We start from the raw sequence: 22,581 nt of genomic DNA on the forward strand, positions 1-22,581 counted from the left end.
CACTCTGGCCTCATAATCAGCCCTTAAGGCATGCAGATCCGGCTGAAAAGCCCATGAGAGTATTTCAGGCATGGAAAGCCAAGACACTCTGAAAAAAAAATTAAATGAAAGATCTGTATGAGTGAGATCCCAGTTAAAGAATGGGTCATCAAAGAAGGAGGTACCTTTCTCTGAAGGGAGGAGAGAACTTCCACTTTGACCATGGCCTTGTCTAAATATGATCAGAGTCAGTGAAGTCAGGGGGCTTCCATAGCCTTGGAAGCTCATGACAAGAACCTGGGTTGATTACTGATGCCATAAACAAGAGTGTCAATTTGTTAAGTCAACAACAGGAGTCACTGTGCACTTACTCCTCATGTAGGATCTTTGTCCTTAGTGTGCTGTACATTGAGATTTAATGCTATAACTAGTACTCAAACAGTATTTTTCACTTTATGTTTCTGTGTGGGAGCAAACTGTTGAAGTCTTTTCTTAGTGTATGCTGAACTGATCTTCTGTATATAAAGAGAAATGAGAATGAATCTTGATGTGAATGGAAGGGGAGAGGGAGTGGGAAAGGGGAGGGTTGCAGGTGGGAGGGACGTTATGGGGGGGAAGCCATTGTGATCCATAAGCTGTACTTTGGAAATTTATATTCATTAAGTAAAAGCTTAAAAAAAAAGAAATCATAAGGAGGAATCAAAATGAAATGAAGCAACTAGTAGAACATGAAACTGTGGTAGTGAAGAGAAATCATAATGACATGAAGAATTCAATAGATCAAATGACAAACCCATTAGAGAGCCTTAAAAACAGAGTCAGTGAAACAGAAGGGAGAATATTGGACTTAGAAGAAAGAGAACAGGAAAGTATAGAGTCAAACCAAAGAAAAGAAGAGGAAATTAGAAATCCAAAAAATATTGTTGGGAATCTACAGGATACTATTAAAAAATCCAACATTCGGATTCTAGGAGTTCCTGAAGGCATGGAGAGAGAGAAAGAATTAGAAGACCTTTTTAGCGAGATACTAGCAGAAAATTTCTCGGGTTTGGAGAAGGACAGAGACATCCTATTACAGGAAGCTCATAGAACCCCTAATAAACATGACCAAAAGAGATCTTCACCACGACATGTCGTAATCAAACTCACCACAGTGAAACATAAAGAAAAGATCCTAAAATGTGCAAGAGAGAAGCGTCAGATTACTCTCAGAGGATCTCCAACTAGACTCACAGCAGACTTCTCATCAGAAACTCTACAGGCTAGAGGGAATGGCGAGATATAGCCCAGGTACTAAGAGAGAAAACTGCCAGCCCAGAATACTATATCCTGCAAAGCTCTCATTTGTGAATGAAGGTGAAATAAAGACCTTTCATAGCAAACAGAAATTGAAAGAATTTGTTGCCACTCATCCAGCCCTGCAAAACATGCTTAAAGATGTGCTACACACAGAAACACAGCCATCAGTATGAAAGACAGTAAAGGAAGGAAACCTCACAGCAAAAGAGCACAGCAAGTTCAAAGCATATACTAGAAAATATCTTTGAGAAAATGGCAGGGCATAGTTACTACTTATCAATAGTCACATTGAACGTTAATGGCCTCAACTCTCCAGTTAAAAGACACAAACTGGCTGAATAGATTAAGGAACAAAACCCATCTATTTGCTGCTTACATGAAACACATCTTTCCAACAAAGATGCATGTAGAGTGAAAGTGAAAGGTTGGAAAAAGATATTACATGCCAACAGAAACCAAAAAAGAGCAGGTGTAGCCATATTAACATCAGATAAAATAAACTTTAACACAAAAACTGTTAAGAGAGACAAAGAGGGGCACTATATAATGATTGAGGGAGCAATTAAACAGGAAGATGTAACTATTATCAATGTATATGCACCTAATTACAGGGCACCTGTTTATTTAAAAGATATGCTAAGGGACTTAAAGGGAGATGTAGACGCCATTACAATAGTACTGGGGGACTTCAATACTCCACTCTCAGAAATAGACAGATCAACCAGACAGAAGATCAACAAACAAACAGATTTAAATGACACTATAACCCAAATGGATCTAACAGATATCTACAGAACTTTAAATCCTACACTTAAAGAATTTACATTCTTTTCAGCAGTGCATGGAACCTTATCTAGGATTGACCCATACTAGGCCTTAAAGCAAGTCTCAGCAAATTAAAAAGAATTAGATCATACAAAGCAGCTTCTCAGACCACAGTGGAATGAAGTTGGAAATTAGCAACTCAGGAATCCCTAGAGCATACACAAACACATGGAGACCGAACAACATGCTCCTGAATGAACACTAGGTCATAGAAGAAATCAAAAGAGAAATCAAAAACTTTCTGGAAGTAAATGAGGATAATAGCACAACATATCAAAACTTTGGGAGTTGGCGCCACAAATCAATAGGCTAATCCTCCACCTGTGGCGCCAGCACACAGGGTTCTAGTCCCAGTCGGGGTGCCGGATTCTGTCCTGGTTGCCCCTCTTCCAGGCCAGTTCTCTGCTGTGGCCAGGGAGTGCAGTGGAGGATGGTCCAAGTCCTTGGGCCCTGCACCCACATGGGAGACCAGGAGAAGCACCTGGCTCCTGGCTTCGGATCAGCACAATGTGCTGGCCACAGTGCGCCGGCTGTGGCGGCCATTGGAGGGTGAACCAATGGCAAAGGAAGAGCTTTCTCTCTGTCCCTCTCTCTCACTGTCCACTCTGCCTGTGAAAAAAAAAAAAGGAAAAAAACCTTATGGGATACAGCAAAGGCAGTGTTAAGAAGAAAGTTTATAGCAATAGGTGCCTACATCAAGAAATTGGAAAGACACCAAAAAATGAGCTTTCAATTCATCTCAAGGATCTAGAAAAACTGCAGCAGACCAGACCCAAATCTAGTAGGAGAAGAGAAATAATTAAAATCAGAGAAGAAATCAACAGGATTGAATAAAAAAAATTACAAAAAATCAGCGAAATGAAGAGCTGGTTTTTTGATAAAATAAACAAAATTGACACAACATTGGCCCATCAACTAAAAAAAGAAAAGACACAAATCAATAAAATCAAAGATGAAAAAGGAAACGTAACAACAGACACCACAGAAATAAAACGAATCATCAGAAATTACTACAAGGACTTGTATGCCAACAAACAGGGAAACCTATCAGATATGGATAGATTCCTGGACACATGCAGCCTACCTAAATTGAACCAGGAATTCATAGAAAACCTAAACAGACCTATAACTGAGAAATAAATTGAAACAGTAATAAAGGTCCTCCCAACAAAGAAAAGCCCAGGACTGGATATTCACTGAGGAACTCTACCAGACATTTAAAGAAGAACTAACTCCAATTCTTCTCAAACTATTCTGAACAATTGAAAAAGAGGGAATCCTCCCAAATTCTTTCTGTGAAGCCAGCGTCACCTTAATCCCTAAGTCGGAAAAAGATGCAGCATTGAAAGAAAATTACAGGCCGGCGCCACAGCTCAATAGGCTAATCCTCCACCTGCAGAGCTGGCACACCAGTTTCTATTCTCAGTTGGGGCACTGGATTCTGTCCTGGTTGCCCCTCTTCCAGGCCAGCTCTTCGTTGTGTCCCGGGAGTGCAGTGGAGGATGGCCCAAGTGCTTGGGCCCTGCACCCCATGGGAGACCAGGAGAAGCACCTGGTTCCTGCCTTCAAATCTGTGTGGGGTGCTGGCTGCAGCATGCCAGCTGTGGCGGCCATTAGAGGGTTAACCCATGGCAAAGGAAGACCTTTCTCTCTGTCTCTCTCTCTCTCACTGTCTGCTCTGCCTGTCAAAAAAAAAAAAAAAAAAAAAAAAAAAAAAAAAAAAAAGAAAGAAAGAAAGAAAGAAAGAAAGAAAATTACAGACAAATAACGCTAATGAACATACATGCAAAAATCTTCAATAAAATTCTGGCCAATAGAATGCAACAACACATCAGAAAGATCATCCACCCAGACCAAGTGGGATTTATCCCTGGTATGCAGGGATGGTTCAATGTGCGCAAAACAATCAATGTGATACACCACATTAACAAACTGCAAAAGAAAAACCATATGATTATCTCAATAGATGCAGAGAAAGCATTCAATAAAATACAACACACTTTCATGATGAAAACTCTAAGAAAATTGGGTATAGAAGGAACATTCCTCAATACAATTAAAGCAATTTATGAAAAACCCATGGCCAGCATCCTATTGAATGAGGAAAAGTTGGAAGCATTTCCACTGAGATCTGGTTCCAGACAGGGATGCCCAGTCTCACCACTGCTATTCAATATAGTTCTGGAAGTTTTAGCCAGAGCTATTAGGCAAGAAAAGAAATTAAAGGGATACAAATGGGGAAGGAAGAAGTCAAACTATCCCTCTTTGCAGATGATATGATTCTTTATTTAGGGGATCCAAAGAACTCTACTAAGAGACTATTGGAACTCATAGAAGAATTTGTCCAAGTAGCAGGATATAAAATCAATGCACAAAAAATCAACAGCCTTTGTATACACAGGCAATGCCATGGCTGAGAAAGAACTTCTAAGATCAATCCCATTCACAATAGTACAAAAACAATCAAATACCTTGGAATAAACTTAACCAAGGATGTTAAAGATCTCTACAATGAGAATTACAAAACCTTAAAGAAAGAAATAGAAGAGGATACCAAGAAATGGAAAAATCTTCCATGCTCATGGATTAGAAGAATCAATATCATCAAAATGTGCATTCTCCCAAAAGCAATTTACAGATTCAATGCAATACCAATCAAGATACTGAAGACCTTCTTCTCAGATCTAGAAAAAATGATGCTGAAATTCATATGGAGGCACAGAAGACCTCGAATAGCTAAAGCGATCTTGTACACCAAAAACAAAGCCGGAGCCATGTCAATACCAGATTTCAAGACAACTACAGGGCCGTTATAATCAAAACACCATGGTACTGGTACATAAACAGTTGGATAGACCAATGGAACAGAATAGAAACACCAGAAATCAACCCAAACATCTACAGCCAACTTATATTTGATCAAGGATCTAAACCAATTCCTGGAGCAAGGACAGTCTATTGAACAAATGGTGCTGCTAAAACTGGATTTCCACATGTAGAAGCATGAAGCAAGACCCCTACCTTACTCCTTACACAAAAATCCACTCAACGTGGATTAAAGACCTAAATCTACGACCTGACACCATCAAGTTACTAGAGAACATTGGAGAAACCCTTCAAGATATTGGCACAGGCAAAGAGTTTCTGGAAAAGACCCGGGAGGCACAGGCAGTCAAAGCCAAAATCAACTATTGGGATTGCATCAAATTGAGAAGTTTCTGTACTGCAAAAGAAACAGTCAGGAGAGTGAAGAGACAACTGACAGAATGGGAAAAAAATATTTGCAAACTATGCAACAGATAAAGGGTTAATAACCAGAATCTACAAAGAGATCAAGAAACTCCACAACAACAAAACAAACAACCCACTTAACAGATGGGCCAAGGACCTTAATAGACATTTTTCAAGAGGAAATCTAAATGGCCAACAGGCACATGAAAAAATGTTCAAGGTCACTAGCAATCAGGGAAATGCAAATGAAAACCACAATGAGGTTTCACCTCACCCCGGTTAGAATGGCTCACATACAGAAATCTACCAACAACAGATGCTGGTGAGGATGTGGGGAAAAAGGGACACTAACCCACTGTTGGTGGGAATGCAAATTGGTTAAGCCACTATGGAAGTCAGTCTGGAGATTCCTCAGAAATCTGAATATAACTCTACCATACCACCCAGCCATCCCACTCCTTGGAATTTACCCAAAGGAAATTAAATTGACAAATGAAAAAAGCGGTCTGCACCTTAATGTTTATTGCAGCTCAATTCACAATAGCTAAGACCTGGAATCAACCTAAATGCACAACAGGAGACTGGTTAAAGACGTTATTGGACATGTACTCTATAGAATAGTATACGGCAGTAAAAAACAATGAAATCAAGTCATTTGCAACAAAATGGAGGAATCTGGAAAACACCAAGCTGAGTGAAATAAGCCAGTCTCAAATGTACATATATCATATGTTCTCCCTGATTGGTAACAATTAACTGAGCACCAAAAAGGAAACCTGTTGAAGTGAAATGGATACTATGAAAAACAATGACTTGATCAGCCCTTGTCCTGACTGTTGATGAAAAACTTAATACTTTACCCCTTTTAGTATTTTTTTTTTGTTCTACTTAATACTATTAGTTGAGCTCTGTGATTAACACACAATTGTTCTTAGGTGTTTAAATTTTGACTGAAAAGTGATCTCTGTTAAATATAAGAGTGGGAATAAGAGAGGGAGGAGATGTACAATTTGGGACATGCTCAATCGGACTTTCCCCAAATGGTGGAGTTAGACATGTCCCAGGGAATTCCAATTCAATCCCATCAAGGTGGCATGTATCAGTGCCATCTCACTAGTCAAAGTGATCAATTTCAGTTCACAATTGATCACACTGATAGGTCTAAGAGTCAAAGGGATCACACAAACAAGGCTAGTGTCTGCGAATACTAACTGATAGAATAAAAAAGGGAGAGAACGATCCAACATGGGAAGCGGGATACACATCAGACTCATAGAATGGCAGATGTTCTAAACAGCACTCTGGCCTCAGAATCAGCCCTTAAGGCATTCGGATCTGGCTGAAGAGCCCATGAGAGTATTTTAGGCATGGAAAACCAAGACACTCTGGGGGAAAAAAAGAGGACCTAAATGAAAGATCTCTGTGAGTCAGATCTCAGTAGAAAGAACGGGGCCATCAAAGAAGGAGGTACCTTTCTCTGAAGGGAGGAGAGAACTTCCACTTTGACTATGACCTTGTCTGAATAAGATCGGAGTCAGTGAACTCAAAAGGCTTCCATAGCCTTGGCAACTCATGATAAGAGCCTAAGGAGATTACTGACTCCATAAACAAGAGTGCCCAATTGTTAAGTCAACAACAGGAGTCACTGTGTACTTATTCCTCATGTAGGATCTCTGTCCTTAATGTGTTGTTCAATGTGAATTAATGTTATAACTAGTACTGAAACAGTATTTTTACACTTTGTGTTTCTGTGTGGGTGCAAACTGTTGAAATCTCTACTTAATATATACTAAATTGATCTTCTGTATATAAAGAAAATTGAAAATGAATCTTGATGTGAATGGAATGGGAGAGGGAGCGGGAGTTGGGAGGGTTGCGGGTGGGAGGGAAGTTGTGGGAGGAGAAAGCCGTTGTAATTCATAAGCTATACTTTGGAAATTCATATTTATTAAATGAAAGTGAAAAAAATTAAAAAAAGAAAGATCATCCACCTGGACCAGGTAGGATTTATCAAATTTGTGTAGGAATATATCAATAAATGTGGTACTGTAAAATCAGAATCAAAATGGAGTGAGTGTGGCTAAAAACTAATTGCAGATCTCTTGCTTCTGTACATATTAGCTTTGCTTGCTAATGGCTAAGGGTGTATCTTGTGAAACTATACGGGCCCAAATTCCCAGGAACTAGGTTGACCGAAATATGTCCTTCACTGTTATGTTACAACCATATTTTGGATCTATTATGGCATTTGTTGTTGTTAACTGTTATCTTACAACCATATTCTGGTTTTCCTCTTTATTGTTACTGCATACCAGGGGTCCCGTTCAAAATTGTGAGCCCTAGTGGACAGAACACTATAAAAAGCTTTGTAACCCCCTGTTGGGGGCTACACTCTGGTAAGGAGTGTTGGTCCTGATCGGTGGCCAGTCCCGGTTCTCTTGCCTCTCATTTGTGTCTCATTTGCTTCTCATTTTCAATGAAATTCATGTGTGACTTCACTAGTTTTTGTAATATTTTGTTTTAGCTGACGAGTGGATGCAACAATACATCACATTAACAAATTGAAGAATAAGCTGGCGCCGCGGCTCACTAGGCTAATCCTCCACCTTGCCGCGCCGGCACACCGGGTTCTAGTCCCGGTTGGGGCACCGGATTCTGTCCCGGTTGCCCCTCTTCCAGGCCAGCTCTCTGCTGTGGCCAGAGAGTGCAGTGGAGGATGGCCCAAGTGTTTGGGCCCTGCACCCCATGGGAGACCAGGATAAGTACCTGGATCCTGCCATTGGATCAGCGTGGTGCGCTGGCCGCAGCGCGCCGGCCGCGGTGGCCATTGGAGGGTGAACCAACAGCAAAGGAAGACCTTTCTGTCTGTCTGTCTCTCTCACTGTCCACTCTGCCTGTCAAAAAAAAAAAAGATTTATTAAAAAAAACAAATTGAAGAATAAAAACCATATGATTATCTCAATGGATTCAGAGAAAGCATTTGATAAAATATAACACCATTTCATGATAAAATCCTTAAACAAACTGAGTGGAGAAGGAACAATCCTCAACACAATCAAGGCAATAGAAATAGAAAAAAATCCGTCCTAAAATTGTCATGAAACTTCAAGGGATCCCAAATATTGAAAACAACATTTAAAACTGAATAAAGTTGGCTGTCCAGTATTTCCTGAGTTTAAAACTTATGACAAAGCTACAGTAATCAAAACTGTGTGGTACTGGCATAAAGACAGACACATAAACAAATGGAAAATTACAGAAATACCAAATAAACACTCCCATGGTTGGTCAAATGATTTTGAACAAGAGTGGCAATACTATTTATTATAGGAAAGGATAGTCTTTTCACTTGATGGTGATGGAAAAACTGGATATCCATATGTAAAATGCTGAAGTTGAACCTCAAGCTTATGCTGTATACTTAGGCTTTAATTCCAAATGAATCAAAACCGAAACATAAGACCTAAAAATATAAATCTTTTAGACAAAAACATAGGAGACAGGGTTTTAAAATATTTAATTTGGCAATAATTTCTTGGATATGGATATGACACCAAAATCCTGGTAACCACAACAAAACAGCAGAGAAATAGAACCACATCACAATTAGAAACTTTTGTTCCTCAAAGGACGCTATCAACAGAATAAGAAGACAATCCATGGAATAAGAGAAAATATTTTCAAATTATAGATCAGAATATCCAGAATATATGAACTCTTATGGCTCAACAAAAATAGCAAAACCTAATTTGAAAGTAGGCAAAAGTTTTGAACAGGCATTTCTCCAAAGAAGATGTACAATAAGCACATGAAGAAATGCTCAACGTTACTAATCATTAATGAAATACAAATCAAAGCCACATGAGAGACCAACTCACACCCATTAGGATGGTTATTACTAGAAGAAGGGGGAGTGTGGTAGAAGAAGAAGGAAGAAGAAAAGGAAGGAGAAAGACAAGAAGAAATAAGGTTACATATGCTACAACATGGATAAACCTTGAACACATTATGCCAAGTGAAATAAGCCAGTCACAAAAGGACAAATGTGTGATTTTGTTTATATGAGATACCTAGAGTAGTCGTTTGTAGACAGAAAAGTTGAAAGGTGGTTTCCAGACAATGGAACTGGCCTGGAAATTGTTTAAAGGGTAGAGCATTTCAGTTTGAGACGGTGAAAAAATTCTGCAGATAGATAGTAGTTGTGATTGTTTGACAATGTGAATGTGCTTGATGTTACAGAAAAATATAGCTAATTAAAATTGTAATTTTTATAATTATCACACATTTGTATATGGTTATATTTTACCGCAATGAAAGACATTTAAACCATCATGAAAAGCTTAAGAAGAAAATAAAGTAATAAAAGTACTTGAATAATCCAAAAGAAAAAAGAAGGAATAAAGGAACAAAGAACAGGTAGGGCAAACAGAAAACAAATGAGGTATCAGTACAGACTGGAAGTAAAAATTTACAGATGCCAAGTATATAAACAGCATACAAACAATGTACACTGTGAACACAAAGTTCTCTGGAAATCAACAGACATCTCACCTTCGCCGTTTAAGGCATTCTCCCTGCCTGTGCTCTGGGGTCCAATTTACCCTAAACTGTGTTAAAACAGGGGATGGGAGGAAGGATGCTCTAGCAAGGGTCCTGAGGGAGTCCTAAGCCCGCCCAAGGGGAGACAGAAGCCATGGCAGTCATCTCCAGGAGAAAACTGTAATTGCAGCCCTGGCGGGCGTCAATGACACGCCCTTCCTCGGTCACCTGTTCCTTCTTTCTAAGATCTCTCATGAGATTCGTAGTCCCCTGCTTCCAGCTACTCTGCAGAAAAGCAAGTAATATATAAAACTGCTCAACTCTCTCTGATGGGCAAATCAGCTGAAAGAACTGGGTGTCGGAGGTAAGAAGTTCTTTTACTCAGAAGTTCTTTAACTTGCCACTGAGACACGGACTGACAAATTCATCAAATGCTGAAAATGCATTCTAAATTCTTAAGCTAACACTCATCATAACTTAGCAACACAGCGCACTGTGGGGGATCAGCTGTTTACCCTCGTGAATGCCTGGCTGACTGGGAGCTGTGACCCGCTGCTGCCACCCAGCATCCTGAGGGTGTATCACGTCCCACCACCCTTGGAGAGGAAAAAGTTCAAAATTTGAAGCCCAGATTCTACTGAATGCATACTGCTCCCATGCCATTTTGAAGTCAAAAATCATTAAGTTGAAGTGTCCTGGATCAGGGACCGTCTGTACAGCCCTTGATGAACATATCAACCTGTTTGTTGAAGCCAACTTCAAGGGCTGACTGTAGACAGTGCTGCTTGCCACTGGCTACGCTGTTGCCCCAAACAAGGGCGCTGATGCTGTAACTGTTTCTCTGGAGCACTTGGGGAAGGAGAGAAAGAAGTTCCCTCAGTTACCTTGGCTCATCGGGGTCAGCCCCGGGTTCTGATTCCATGTAAAGAGAGGAGAGGCAGCAGGAAGACACAGTGTTTGTGCCCAGGTCTGTCTGCACTTAGCCCTGTCAGGAAGGCTAAGTGACTGCTCTCTGACTGAGCTTCCCCGAACTTTTTCCTTAGGTATCTAAGGGTGCTAGTTCTAGTGGAGTCCCTTGATAATACTGGCATGTTTTTGCAAACTTGTGTGGGGTTCTGGGTGCATGACTTTGTCCACAATATCTCCAGTACATAACAATATGTTGTGTCTTAATGAACTGTTGATTCCAGTGCCCAGCTACTCAGATCCCCCTCAGTTTAACATTTCCTTTAAACTTCTTTGCCTGACGATTCACCTGAGGAACACCTCATTATTCAGAAATTTGATGCATAAATGACTTTAGGAAACTGATGCTGTGCTTGATTGTCACCTTCTACAATGTGCCTTTACCTTATTCCCGTTACTTAGATGCACACCACAGGTGAGACAATGCCTTTCCTTTAATCGTTTACTTTCTTTTTTAAATCATTTACTTTCTATATTTATATTTCATACAAAAGTATGAAACAAACTCTGTTCAAAGACTTTTGTGAAGGAATTTTAAATTCCTTACTCTCCAGAGGAAAAAAAATCATTATGACCTTCCCTCTTGGTTTCTCTGTTGAGATTTGTAAATCATTATTATGGTATGAAAGAAAATTATTATGATGTAAAGAACTCAGAATGCCTAGCAGATATGCACAGTTCTAGAGCACCTGAGAAGTATGTCAAGTACTTTTCACTTGGGCAGAGATGTCCCACAAAAGTAGTTATTCTACTCCTAATTCTGGGTTTAAAAATTAACTCGAAGTAAAAACTTCATTAGAAATAATTAAGCATAAGTGGGGGGAAAATCCAAACTGGCAGTCACTGTGCTTACCTTTTTTTTTTAATTTATTTGAGATGTAGAGTTACAGACAGTGAGAAACAGAGACAGAGAGAAAGGTCTTCCCTCCATTGGTTCACTCCCCAAATGGCCGCCACGGCCGGCGTTGTGCCGATCCGAAGCCAGGAGCCAGGTGCTTCCTCCTGGTCTCCTACGTGGGGGCAAGGGCCCAAGGACTTGGGCCATCCTCCACTGCTTCCCCAGGCCACACAGCAGAGAGCTGGACTGGAAGAGGAGCAACCGGGACAGAACCGGCACCCATATGGGATGCTGGCATCGCAGGTGGAGGATTAACCTATTGTGCCACGGTGCCAACCCCCTGTTCTTACCTTTCAAAGAGGCTAATGCACCCAAACTTTCAAAACTTCAAAAGGAAAAGAGGATTTTTTAAAAAAATCTAATACACTGATAAAGAAACCCCAGATTCTGTTGTTATGACTCTAGTTTTGTTAAAATTTGAGATCATTATGACCGGTGATTTAGTGGTTTTAAAATAAAGGGCCAGAAGTCAATGGATTGCTTATTGCAAATTAATTGCTAAATCAGCGAAGTATGCACCTCATGTAGCTTTGCTCCGAGTCTCTCGGGAAATAAAACAACTTGCATAATGATGTTCTCTATGTTCCCTGCAGTTCTGGATTCATGAACAAATCAGAGACAGGAACTGTGACACAATTTGTCCTCCTTGGATTCCCAGGCTGTAAAGAGATGCAAATATTTCTCTTCTCATTGTTCTTTGGCGTCTATATTTTCACCACAATGGGGAACGGGGCCATTGTCTGTGCTGTGATGTTGGACAAACGGCTCCATACCCCAATGTATGTTCTCCTGGGGAATTTTGCTTTCCTTGAAATCTGGTATGTCACTTCTACCGTACCCAGAATGCTAGTCAATTTCCTCTCAGAAGCAAAAACCATCTCTTTCGTTGGCTGTTTCCTCCAGTTCTATTTTTTCACTTCCCTGGGTACAACTGAGACGTATTTCCTCTGCATCATGGCATATGACAGGTACCTCGCCATCTGCCGACCATTGCATTACCCAGTCATCATGACCCCCCGACTCTGCTGTATCTTAATGTCTACTTGCTGGGTGTTTGGGTTTCTTAGTTACTTGGGCTCTACTGTGCAACTCTCTCAGTTGCCTTTTTGTGGACCCAACATCGTCGATCACTTTTTGTGTGACTTGGACCCCCTGATGGCTCTGTCCTGTGCCCCAGCTCCCGCTACAGAGATGGTCTTCTATACCCTGAGCAGCCTCATTATCATTCTCACTCTTCTGTGCATCCTTGGCTCTTATTCCCTTTTACTGAGAGCTGTGCTAAAAGTTCCATCAGCAGCTGGCCGGCAGAAGGCTTTTTCAACCTGCGGATCACATCTGACACTGGTCTGTTTGTTCTTTGGGGCCCTCTTGGTGATGTATGTGAGCCCCACAGCTGAAAACCCAGCTGAAATTCAGAAGATTACAACTTTGTTCTATTCTGTGGTGACTCCCTTCTTAAACCCCCTGATTTACAGCTTACGAAACAAGGACATGAAGGTTGCACTGAAGAAAGTTCTGTGGATAGAATGAGCAAAACGGAATCCATGTGAGACCAAGCAAACCATTGTTCAGACAGAAAGATCAATTAAGAAAGGCTTGATGTCCTGCCACCACACCTCCAAAACACTTTAAAGAAGATATATTCTTCGGGAGACCACTCATTATTTTGATCTTCAACTAACAGGGCAAAGCTAAACCTAATTGAATCATGTTACAGTCCAATTGTAACAGCCATATTTTTGATGTGAGTGATTTCATCAGATGCAGATGCTGTATGAGAGTATTTTTTTCTGTGATATTTCAGGCTGTGGTGGTTCTGATTTTCGGAGGCTTGAAGTAGAAGGTAGAGGTAGAGCACTTATCCTAAGCGAATCATCATTGGTACACTTAAGAAAAAATAGTATTTTTGAAAGTCAATAAAGATTCAAATGTAAATGCTACCGGATACAGAACTAAAGGATTGAATACAGAATGATTTTCTTATCAGCTTGGTTTCTTGATGACTGAAATCTTTCAGGAGACAGAAATTGAAAATGCCAGGCTTACATAAGTGGCATTTACTTTACCCATAAACCTTTAATTTAAGTATTACAAGCTTCATGCCTTTCATAAACCAATGTTAGGAACATAGTGATTTTCCCACCCTACCTGCCCTCACACCCACACTCCAACCCTTCTTCCTTCTCCCTCTTCTATTCCCATTCTTACTTTTTATGAAAATCTATTTTCAATTAAATTTATATACCATAAGATTTATACACCATAAGATTTATAAACTCTATACTAAGTAAAAAGTTCAACAAATAGTATAAAAAAATTGTTCCTCAACAGTGAAGACAAAGTCATCACATCTCAAAGTGTCAATTTCACTTCTATAGATTACATTTTAGGTGCTCTATTAGTTACCACAGATGAAGGAGAACATATGGTATTTGTGCTTTGGGGACTGGCTTATTTCACTAAGCATGATGTTTTCCAGTTTCATCCATTTTGTTATAAACAACAGGATTTCTTTTTTTTTTAACTGCTGTGTAGTATTCTATGGTGTACATAACCCATAATTTATTTATTTATTTGAGAAGTAGGGTTATAGATAGTGAGAGGGAGAGAGAGAGAGAGAGAGAGAGAGAGAGAGGTCTTCCTTCCATTGGTTCACTCTCCAGATAGCTACAACAGCCAGAACTGTGCCAATCTGAAGCCAGGAGCCAGGAGCTTCTTCCCAATCTCTCATGTGGGTGCAGGGGCCCAAGGACTTGGGCCATCCTCCACTGTTTTCCCAGGCCATAGCAGAGAGCTGGATTGGAAGAGGGGCAGCTGGGACTAGAACCAGACCCATATGGAATGCTGGTGCCACAGGCGGAGGATTAACCTACTGCGCCACAGAGCCGGTCCCCCATAATTTCTTTATCCAGTCTTCAGTTGATGGATACCTGTGTTGATGTCATAACTTAGCTATTGTTAACTGAACTGCAATGAATATTGGGGTACAGATAACTATTTCACATATGATTTAACATCACATAAAATTAGTTAACACTTTTATTCAATAAATATTTTTTAAAGATTTATTTACTTGAAAGTCAGAGTTACACAGAGAAAGAAGGAGAGGCAGAGAGAGAGAGGTCTTCCATCTGCCAGTTCACTCCCCAGATGGCTGCAATGGCCGGAGCTGCGCTGATCTGAAGCCAGGAGCTTCTTTCGGGTCTCACACATGGGTGCAGGGGCCAATCTCTTGGGCCATCTTCTACTGCCTTCCCAGGCCATTAACAGAGAGCTGGATTGGAAGTGGAGCAGCTGGGATTCGAACCGGTGCCCATATGGGATGCTGTTACTGCAGGCGGCAGCTTTACCTGCTATATCACAGTGTCGGCCCCTTCAATAAATATTAATAACACTGTGTTTCTTCTAAGTACTGAAGATATGCTGTGACCAAAATAGAGTGCCTAGGTTTGAGTCCCATCTCCACCCCCAACTCCAATTTCCTGCTAATAGGCACTCTAGGAAACATCAGCTCATGGAGTAGGGTCCCTGCCAGTCATGTGGGAGGCCCAGGCTAAGCTCCTGTCCTGGCTTTCAGTGTCATCCTAACTCAGCTCCAGTCATTGAGGCATTTGGGAATTGGCCAGGAAAATGGAAGTGATTCTCTCTCTCTCTCTCTCTCTCTATCTCTATCTCTATCTCACTCCCTCCCTAACTCCCTCCCTCTATCTTGCTTTCTCTGTCTCTGATAAATGAATGAGGGGCTGGCGCTGTGGCATTGTGTGTAAAGCCCCAAGGCATATAGCTGGCCTGTGGCACCAGCATCCCATAGAAGCACCAATTCAGGTCCTGGATGCTCCATTTCTGATCCAGCTCTCTGTTAATATGCCTGGGAAAGCAGCAAAGGCTGGCCAAAGTGCATGGGCCCCTGTCGGACTGGCCCATATCCTGCTCTGTTTGGCCATTTGTGGAGTGAACCAATGGATGGAAGACCTCTTTCTCTCTATCTCTCTGTAATTCTGCCTTTCAAGTAAAATAAATAAATGAAAAATTAAAAAATAAACCTCTAGCCATAGGAAGGTTACATTCTAGTAGGAGACAGTTTTGGAATGGGAAGCCCTCCTAGACTCTAGAAGGAAATTCTGATTCTGGAATAGATATATGAACATCTTAAGTCAAATGGGAAAGTGCAGAATCCACCCCCGAGGCTCTGTATAGTCATAGACATTTACAAAATATTTTCACATCCATTATCTCATTTCATCCACATATCAGCTCTATGGAGTACTCAGGGAAGAAGAACACATATCAAGTGTTTGAACAAGCAAGATCTCACCAAGCTTTTAACCTATCAGTTGAAAACACTAAGCAAGGATACAGGTTTTCTGTGTCATGGTTTGATTTCCATTACCCTACCAGTCTCTCTCTCTTTTTTTTTGACAGGCAGAGTTAGACAGTGAGAGAAAGAGACAGAGAGAAAGATCTTCCTTCCGTTGGTTCACCCCCAAAATGGCCGCCATGGCTGCTGTGCCGATCCAAAGCCAAGAGCCAGGTGCTTCCTCATGGTCTCCCATGCAGGTGCAGGGCCCAGGCACTTGGGCCATCCTCCACTGCCTTCCCGGGCCACAGCAGAGAGCTGGACTGGAAGAGGAGCAACCGGGACAGAATCCAGCACCCCAACTGGGACTAGAACCCAGGGTGCCGGCGCCACAGGCGTAGGGTTAGCCTAGTGAGCACTGTGGCTAACCTACCAGTTTCTCATAAAGTTCAGTTTCGCTTACATTCACTTCCCATTTTTTTAAAATCTAGATCTCCCCATTTCATATGGTGCCTGAATAATCTTCTCCACCATTCCCTACCTAGGCCAGGCTTTTTTTTTCTTTTTCTTTTTCTTTAGTAAATATAAATTTCCAAAGTACAGTTTATGGATTACAATGGCTTCCCCCCCAATAATTTCCCTCCCACTCGCACCCCTCCCAACTCCTGCTCCCTCTCCCATTCCATTCACATCAAGATTCATTTTTTTTTTGACAGGCAGAGTGGACAGTGAGAGAGAGAGACAGAGAGAAAGGTCTTCCTTTGCCGTTGGTTCACCCCCAAAATGGTCGCCGCAGCCGGCGTGCTGCTGCCGGCGCACCGCACTGATCCAATGGCAGGAACCAGGTACTTCTCCTGGTCTCCATGGGGTGCAGGGCCCAAGCACTTGGGCCATCCTCCACTGCCTTCCCGTGCCACAGCAGAGAGATTGCCTGGAAGAGGGGCAACCGGGAAAGAATCCGGTGCCCTGACCAGGACTAGAACCCGGTGTGCCAGCGGAGGATTAGCCTGGTGAGCCGCGGTGGCGGCCAAGATTCATTTTTCAATTCTCTTTATATACAGAAGATCGATTTAGTATATATTAAGTAAAGATTTCATCAGTTTGCACCCACACAGAGACACAAAGTGTAAAAATACTGTTTCAGTACTAGTTATAGCATTACTTCACATTGGACAACACATTAAGGACAGATCCCACATGAGAAGTAAGTACACAGTGACTCCTGTTGTTGACTTAACAAATTGGCACTCTTATTTATGGCCTCAGTAATCTCCCTAGGCTCTATTCATGAGTTGCCAAGGCTATGGAAGCATTTTCAGTTCACCGACTTCGATCTTATTCCGACAGGGTTATAGTCAAAGTGGAAGTTCTCTCCTCCCTTCAGAGAAAGGTACCTCCTTCTTTGATGCCCGTTCTTTCCACTGGGATCTCACTCACAGAGATCTTTCATTTAGATCCTCATTTTTTCCCCCCAGAGTATCTTGGCTTTCCATGCCTAAAATACTCTCATAGGCTTTTCGGCCAGATCCGAATGCCTTAAGGGCTGATTCTGAGGCCAGAGTGCTGTTTAGGACATCTGCCATTCTATGAGTCTGCTGTGTATCCCGTTTCCCATGTTGGATCGTTCTCTTCCTTTTTTATTCTATCAGTTAGTATTCGCAGACACTAGTCTTGTTTGTGTGATCCCTTTGACTCTTAGACCTATCAGTGTGATCAATTGTGAACTGAAGTTGATCATTTTGACTAGTGAGATGGCATTGGTACATGCCACCTTGATGGGATTGAATTGGAATTCCCTGGGACATTTCTAACTCCACCATTTGGGGAAAGTCCGATTGAGCATGTCCCAAATTGTACATCTCCTCCCTCTCTTATTCCCACTCTTATATTTAACAGGATCACTTTTCAGTTAAAATTTAAACACCTAAGAATAATTGTGTGTTAATTACAGAGTTCAACCAATAGTACTAGAACAAAAAAAAATACTAAAGTGGATAAAGTATTACATTGTACATCAACAGTAAGGACAAGAGCTGATCCAGTCATTGTTTCTCATAGTGTCCATTTCGCTTCAACAGGTTTCCTTTTTGGTGCTTGGTGAGTTGTTACCAATCAGGGAGAACATATGATATTTGTCCCTTTGGGACTGGCTTAATTCACTCAGCTTGATGTTTTCCAGATTCCTCCATCTTGTTGCATATGACCGGATTTCATTGTTTTTGACTGCTGTACACTGTTCTATAGAGTGCATGTCCCATAATTTCTTTATCCAGTCTACTGTTGATGGGCATTTGGGTTGGTTCCAGGTCTTAGCTATTGTGAATTGAGCTGCAATAAACATTAATGTGCAGACAGCTTGTTTGTTTGTCAATTTAATTTCCTTTGGGTAAATTCCAAGGAGTAGTATGGCTAGGTTGAATGGTAGAGTTATATTCAGGTTTCTGAGGAATCTCTAGACTGACTTCCATAGTGGCTTTACCAGTTTGCATTCCACCAACAGTGGGTTAGTGTCCCTTTTTCCCCACATCCTCACCAGCATCTGTTGTTGGTAGATTTCTGTATATGAGCCATTCTAACCGGGGTGAGGTGAAACCTCATTGTGGTTTTGATTTGCATTTCCCTGATTGCTTATGATCCTGAATATTTTTCATGTGTCTGTTGGCCCTATGGGTTTCCTCTTTTGAAAAATGTCTATTGAGATCCTTGGCCCATCTCTTAAGTGGGTTGTTTGTTTTGATGTTGTGGAGTTTCTTGATTTCTTTGTAGATTCTGGTTGTCAACCCTTTATCTGTTGCATAGTTTGCAAATATTTTTTCCCATTCTGTCAGTTGTCTCTTCACTTTCCTGACTGTATCTTTTGAAGTACAGAAACTTCTCAATTTGATGCAATCCCAAATGTTAATTTTGGCTTTGACTGCCTGTGCTTCTGGGGTCTTTTCCAAGAAGTCTTTTAGGCCAGGCTTTTTTAAAAAGCCCCTCCAGGCAGGCAGTTAAGATAAGAATTAAGGTGTCCACATACCTGAGTTTGAGATCCAGTTCCAGCTCTAAACCGCAACTTCATGCTAGTGCAGAATCTGGGAGGCACAGGGGAGATGTAGATGGAGTTCTTGACTCCTGACTGTACGGGCTCAATCTTGGCCATATAAGCATCTAGGGAGTAAACCAGTGGATTAGAGTGCACACACACACACACACCCTCTCTTAAATAAATAAATAAACAAATATGTAAATAAATAAATAAAAGGTGGTGGAATTGTGGCATTAGTGGGTAAAGCCACCACCTGCAATGCCCACATACCATATGGGTACTGGTTCAAGACCTGGTTGCTCCATTTCCAAACCAGCTCCCTTCTAATGCACCTGGGAAAACAGCAGAAGATGGTCCAAGTGCAGTGGCCCCTTGCACCTGTGTGGGAGATCTGGAAGAAGCTCCTAACATCAGACTGAGCCGAGCCTGAGTGACTTAATACTTGCAACTCGGAACCATTTATAGTGCCAAACTGTCACTTACGCTAATGTTGTATCATGTTAGACAATAACCTTAAAGATGGGCTTTTGTTGTTGTTTTGGCTGTTATCCCATTTACTAAAAATATTATTTTAATTAATATTTATTAAATTATTAAATTTATTTTTTATAATAATATGTATTCAATTATTAAATGATATTTATTAAAAATATTAAAAATAGGATAGCAGGGGCCGGCACTGTGGCATAGCAGGTAAAGCTGCCCCCTGCAGTGCCAGCATCCCATAGGTGCACCAGTTTGAGACCCAGCTGCTCCATTTCTGATTCAGCTCTCTGCTATGAACTGGAAAAGCAGCAGAAGATGGCCCAAGTCCTTGGGCCCCTGTGCCCTCGTGGGAAGACCCAGAGGAAGCCCCTGGCTCCTGGCTTCAGATTGGTGCAGCTTTGGCCATTGTGGCCAATTGGGGAGTGAACCAGTGTGTGGAAGACCTCTCTCTCTCTCTCTCTCTCTCTGCTTCTCTGCCTCTCTGCCTCTCTTTCTCTCTGTGTGTAACTCTGACTTTCAGATAAATAAAGAAATCTTTAAAAAAAATAGGACGGCATAGCATAAAGATTCAAATGGCTCCATGTGGCATTTTTAAATTCATCCCAACTGTAGACTGAGTGATTTGCAGGTTGGACAGACTGCCAACGTCCAAAAGCTGCAGCATTGCATTGTTGTCAGGATCTACTTCAATGGTCTCCATATCCAGAATTGAGACCTCAGGAACAAAATTCTCTCTCCTTTCTCTCTCCTCCTCCTGAATCCACCCCATCAGGGCTGTGACAGACCCTGCTATCTTGCAGTAGAGCTTCTTGGTGAGGATGAGCGTGATCTCCCCACACACCCACTTGTTGATGTGGAAGTCTTTGCCCAGGCAGGTGCGGTACTTCTCAATGAAGACCCAGGCTGCTTTGTTCACAGTTGAGGTGTTGGCTGTCCTGATTAAAAGAGCCTGATAGACTTTTATGGAACTCTAAGCTCTTTCAAACAGATGTGTTCAAGTTATACTTAACGTTGAAAGAGGGGGAGCTAGCACTGTGGTGCAGCAGGTTAAGCTGCTGCCTGCAATGACAAAATCCCATACTGGAGTGTTGGTTTGAATCCGGCTGCTCCACTTCCAATCCAGCTCCCTGCTCATGTGCCAAGGAAGGCAGTGGAAGATGGCCCAAGTGCTTGGGTCCCTGCCACCTACATGGAGGCACAGATGGAGTTCCTGGCTTCTGGCTTCAACTTTATCCAGCTCTGGCCATTGTGTAAACCAGTTGACAGAAGGGGTCTCTCTCTCTCTCTCTCTCTCTCTTTCAAATAAATAAATAAATCTTTGTAAAAAGATAACTGTGTTTGGGGCTGGTGCTGTGGCGTAGTGGGTGGGGCTGCCACCTGCAGTGCCCACATCCCATACGGGCACCAGTTCAAGTCCCGGCAACTCTACTTCTGATCCAGCTCTCTGCTGTGTCCTGAGAAAGATGTCCTGGAAGATGGCCCAAATCCTCAGGCCCCTTCACCCATGTGGGAGACCCAGAGGAAGCTCCTGGCTCCTGGCTTTAGATCAGCGCAGCTCTGGCTACTGTGGCCAATTGGGGAGTGAACCAGCACATGGAGGACTTCTCTCTCTATGTAACTCTTTCAAGTAAAATAAATAAATCTTTTTTTTTTAAAGATAACTGTGTTTTAAAAATTGATTATAAAAACTATTTATACACAAAGAATTTTCTTAATTTAAGTGCCTATGGGTTATGTACCAAGAATGAAACAAGACTAGTTCATCTTATACAAAAGAGATTTGCTTCATTTCTTTATTTTTTAACCCAAAACAAACATGTGATCTTCATGAAATTTTGACCTTTATTGGTTCCAAACACCTGTGTGTACTCAGAATTTAACAAGTCTGACACATAGTAAGCCCATAATAAATGTTTGTTAATTACATGGATTTAAGAAAAAGAATAAAGCAATTCTATTTTGGAGAGACCACAGATACACACTGATACGCACATTTTCTTTCTCTCTCACTTCTCCTGTATTAACCACCCTTTTCCCTGAAGTTCAGTTCCTGGGAAGGAAGAGATCAGATATCTCCACAAAGAGGAAGCTTTCTTGGGCTCTCTTAAATATTTATCTAACTTCTGTGTCTCATTACTCAAATCACAGGAGAAAACAGAAACAGATACAGGTAGAATTAGATGTAGCAAAATAGGTGCCTCCCAAGTAACACACTGGGGAACTATGAATTCTATTCAGGAGAGACTTGTAAACGCTTAATGATCATTGATATAAATAGCACATTTCATTTGGAAGGAAGTTTCTGGAGCTGCATAGAATCCTATCTCTGAGTGACTGAGTTTTTGGATTGCATTAGTGAGGTTGTTGAGTCTGGAGTTTCTCTCACATACTCCTCCAGGAGCCCGATCCCAGCAAGAAGGTGAGGAAAGACAAGTCTGCCGGCCACGGCGTATCGCCACCCCTGTGTATTCCCACTGGCGGATGCTAAGAGCGTGGGGTTCTCCTGCAAATCCTCGAATCCTTTGTTCTGGTGTTCTTGGCAGGAAACACGTGTTGGACCCTTCACATCTCTTTCCCCAGCACATTCTCAAAGAGTGCCCATGTGTCACAGTCACATTCAGGAATCACCCAAGAATCACAGAAGCCTGACTGTACAGTTCACTTTGGGAGAATGGTGTTCAGATGTCTTGGATATTGGGGGGAAGACATTAAATGTTCTCCACTTAGAATACATTGAGAGCCTCACACCACTTTGTAAATTTAGTCAGTGAAGTTTTGACAGATTAATTTCTAACAAGAGCAATTAAAGCAGACAGTCATATTTTCAGAGTTGTTGAGAAGTAAAAATAACAAGTGAAAACTGAGAAAGAAATGCATAGGAGTCTTTTCCTTTGGGTTTACATACAGATTAACTTTAAAACTTAAAAATATAAAGAAGAAGAAGTCCTGTATTCATGATGTTAAAATAGTCTTCCCTGGGCGAGTGGTTCAAATTTCTGCAGGTGGTTGGGGTTGTGGAGAGGGGTCTGTCTC

At 41.5% G+C, this 22,581-nt stretch overlaps 2 protein-coding genes across 2 annotated transcripts; one reads left to right on the forward strand and one right to left on the reverse strand.

The window, feature by feature from the left end:
- The first annotated feature begins 12,334 nt into the window (after positions 1 to 12,334).
- On the forward strand, positions 12,335 to 13,267 carry LOC100350189 (olfactory receptor 11H4-like). Its single transcript, XM_008269604.2, has one exon. The coding sequence runs from the start codon at positions 12,341 to 12,343 to the stop codon at positions 13,265 to 13,267; it is 927 nt and encodes a 308-aa protein (XP_008267826.1). The 5' UTR covers positions 12,335 to 12,340.
- Positions 13,268 to 20,116: 6,849 nt separating this feature from the next.
- LOC127483848 (small ribosomal subunit protein eS17-like) lies at positions 20,117 to 22,133 on the reverse strand. The gene is made up of 2 exons (XM_051823007.1): positions 21,939 to 22,133; positions 20,117 to 20,518 (listed from the first exon to the last, which is right to left on the reverse strand). The coding sequence occupies exons 1-2, from the start codon at positions 22,131 to 22,133 to the stop codon at positions 20,117 to 20,119; spliced, it is 597 nt and encodes a 198-aa protein (XP_051678967.1).
- Between the last annotated feature and the right edge of the window lie 448 nt (positions 22,134 to 22,581).

The sequence above is a fragment of the Oryctolagus cuniculus genome, chromosome 12, assembly GCF_964237555.1.
Source record: "Oryctolagus cuniculus chromosome 12, mOryCun1.1, whole genome shotgun sequence".
NCBI classification, from domain to species: Eukaryota; Metazoa; Chordata; class Mammalia; order Lagomorpha; family Leporidae; genus Oryctolagus; species Oryctolagus cuniculus.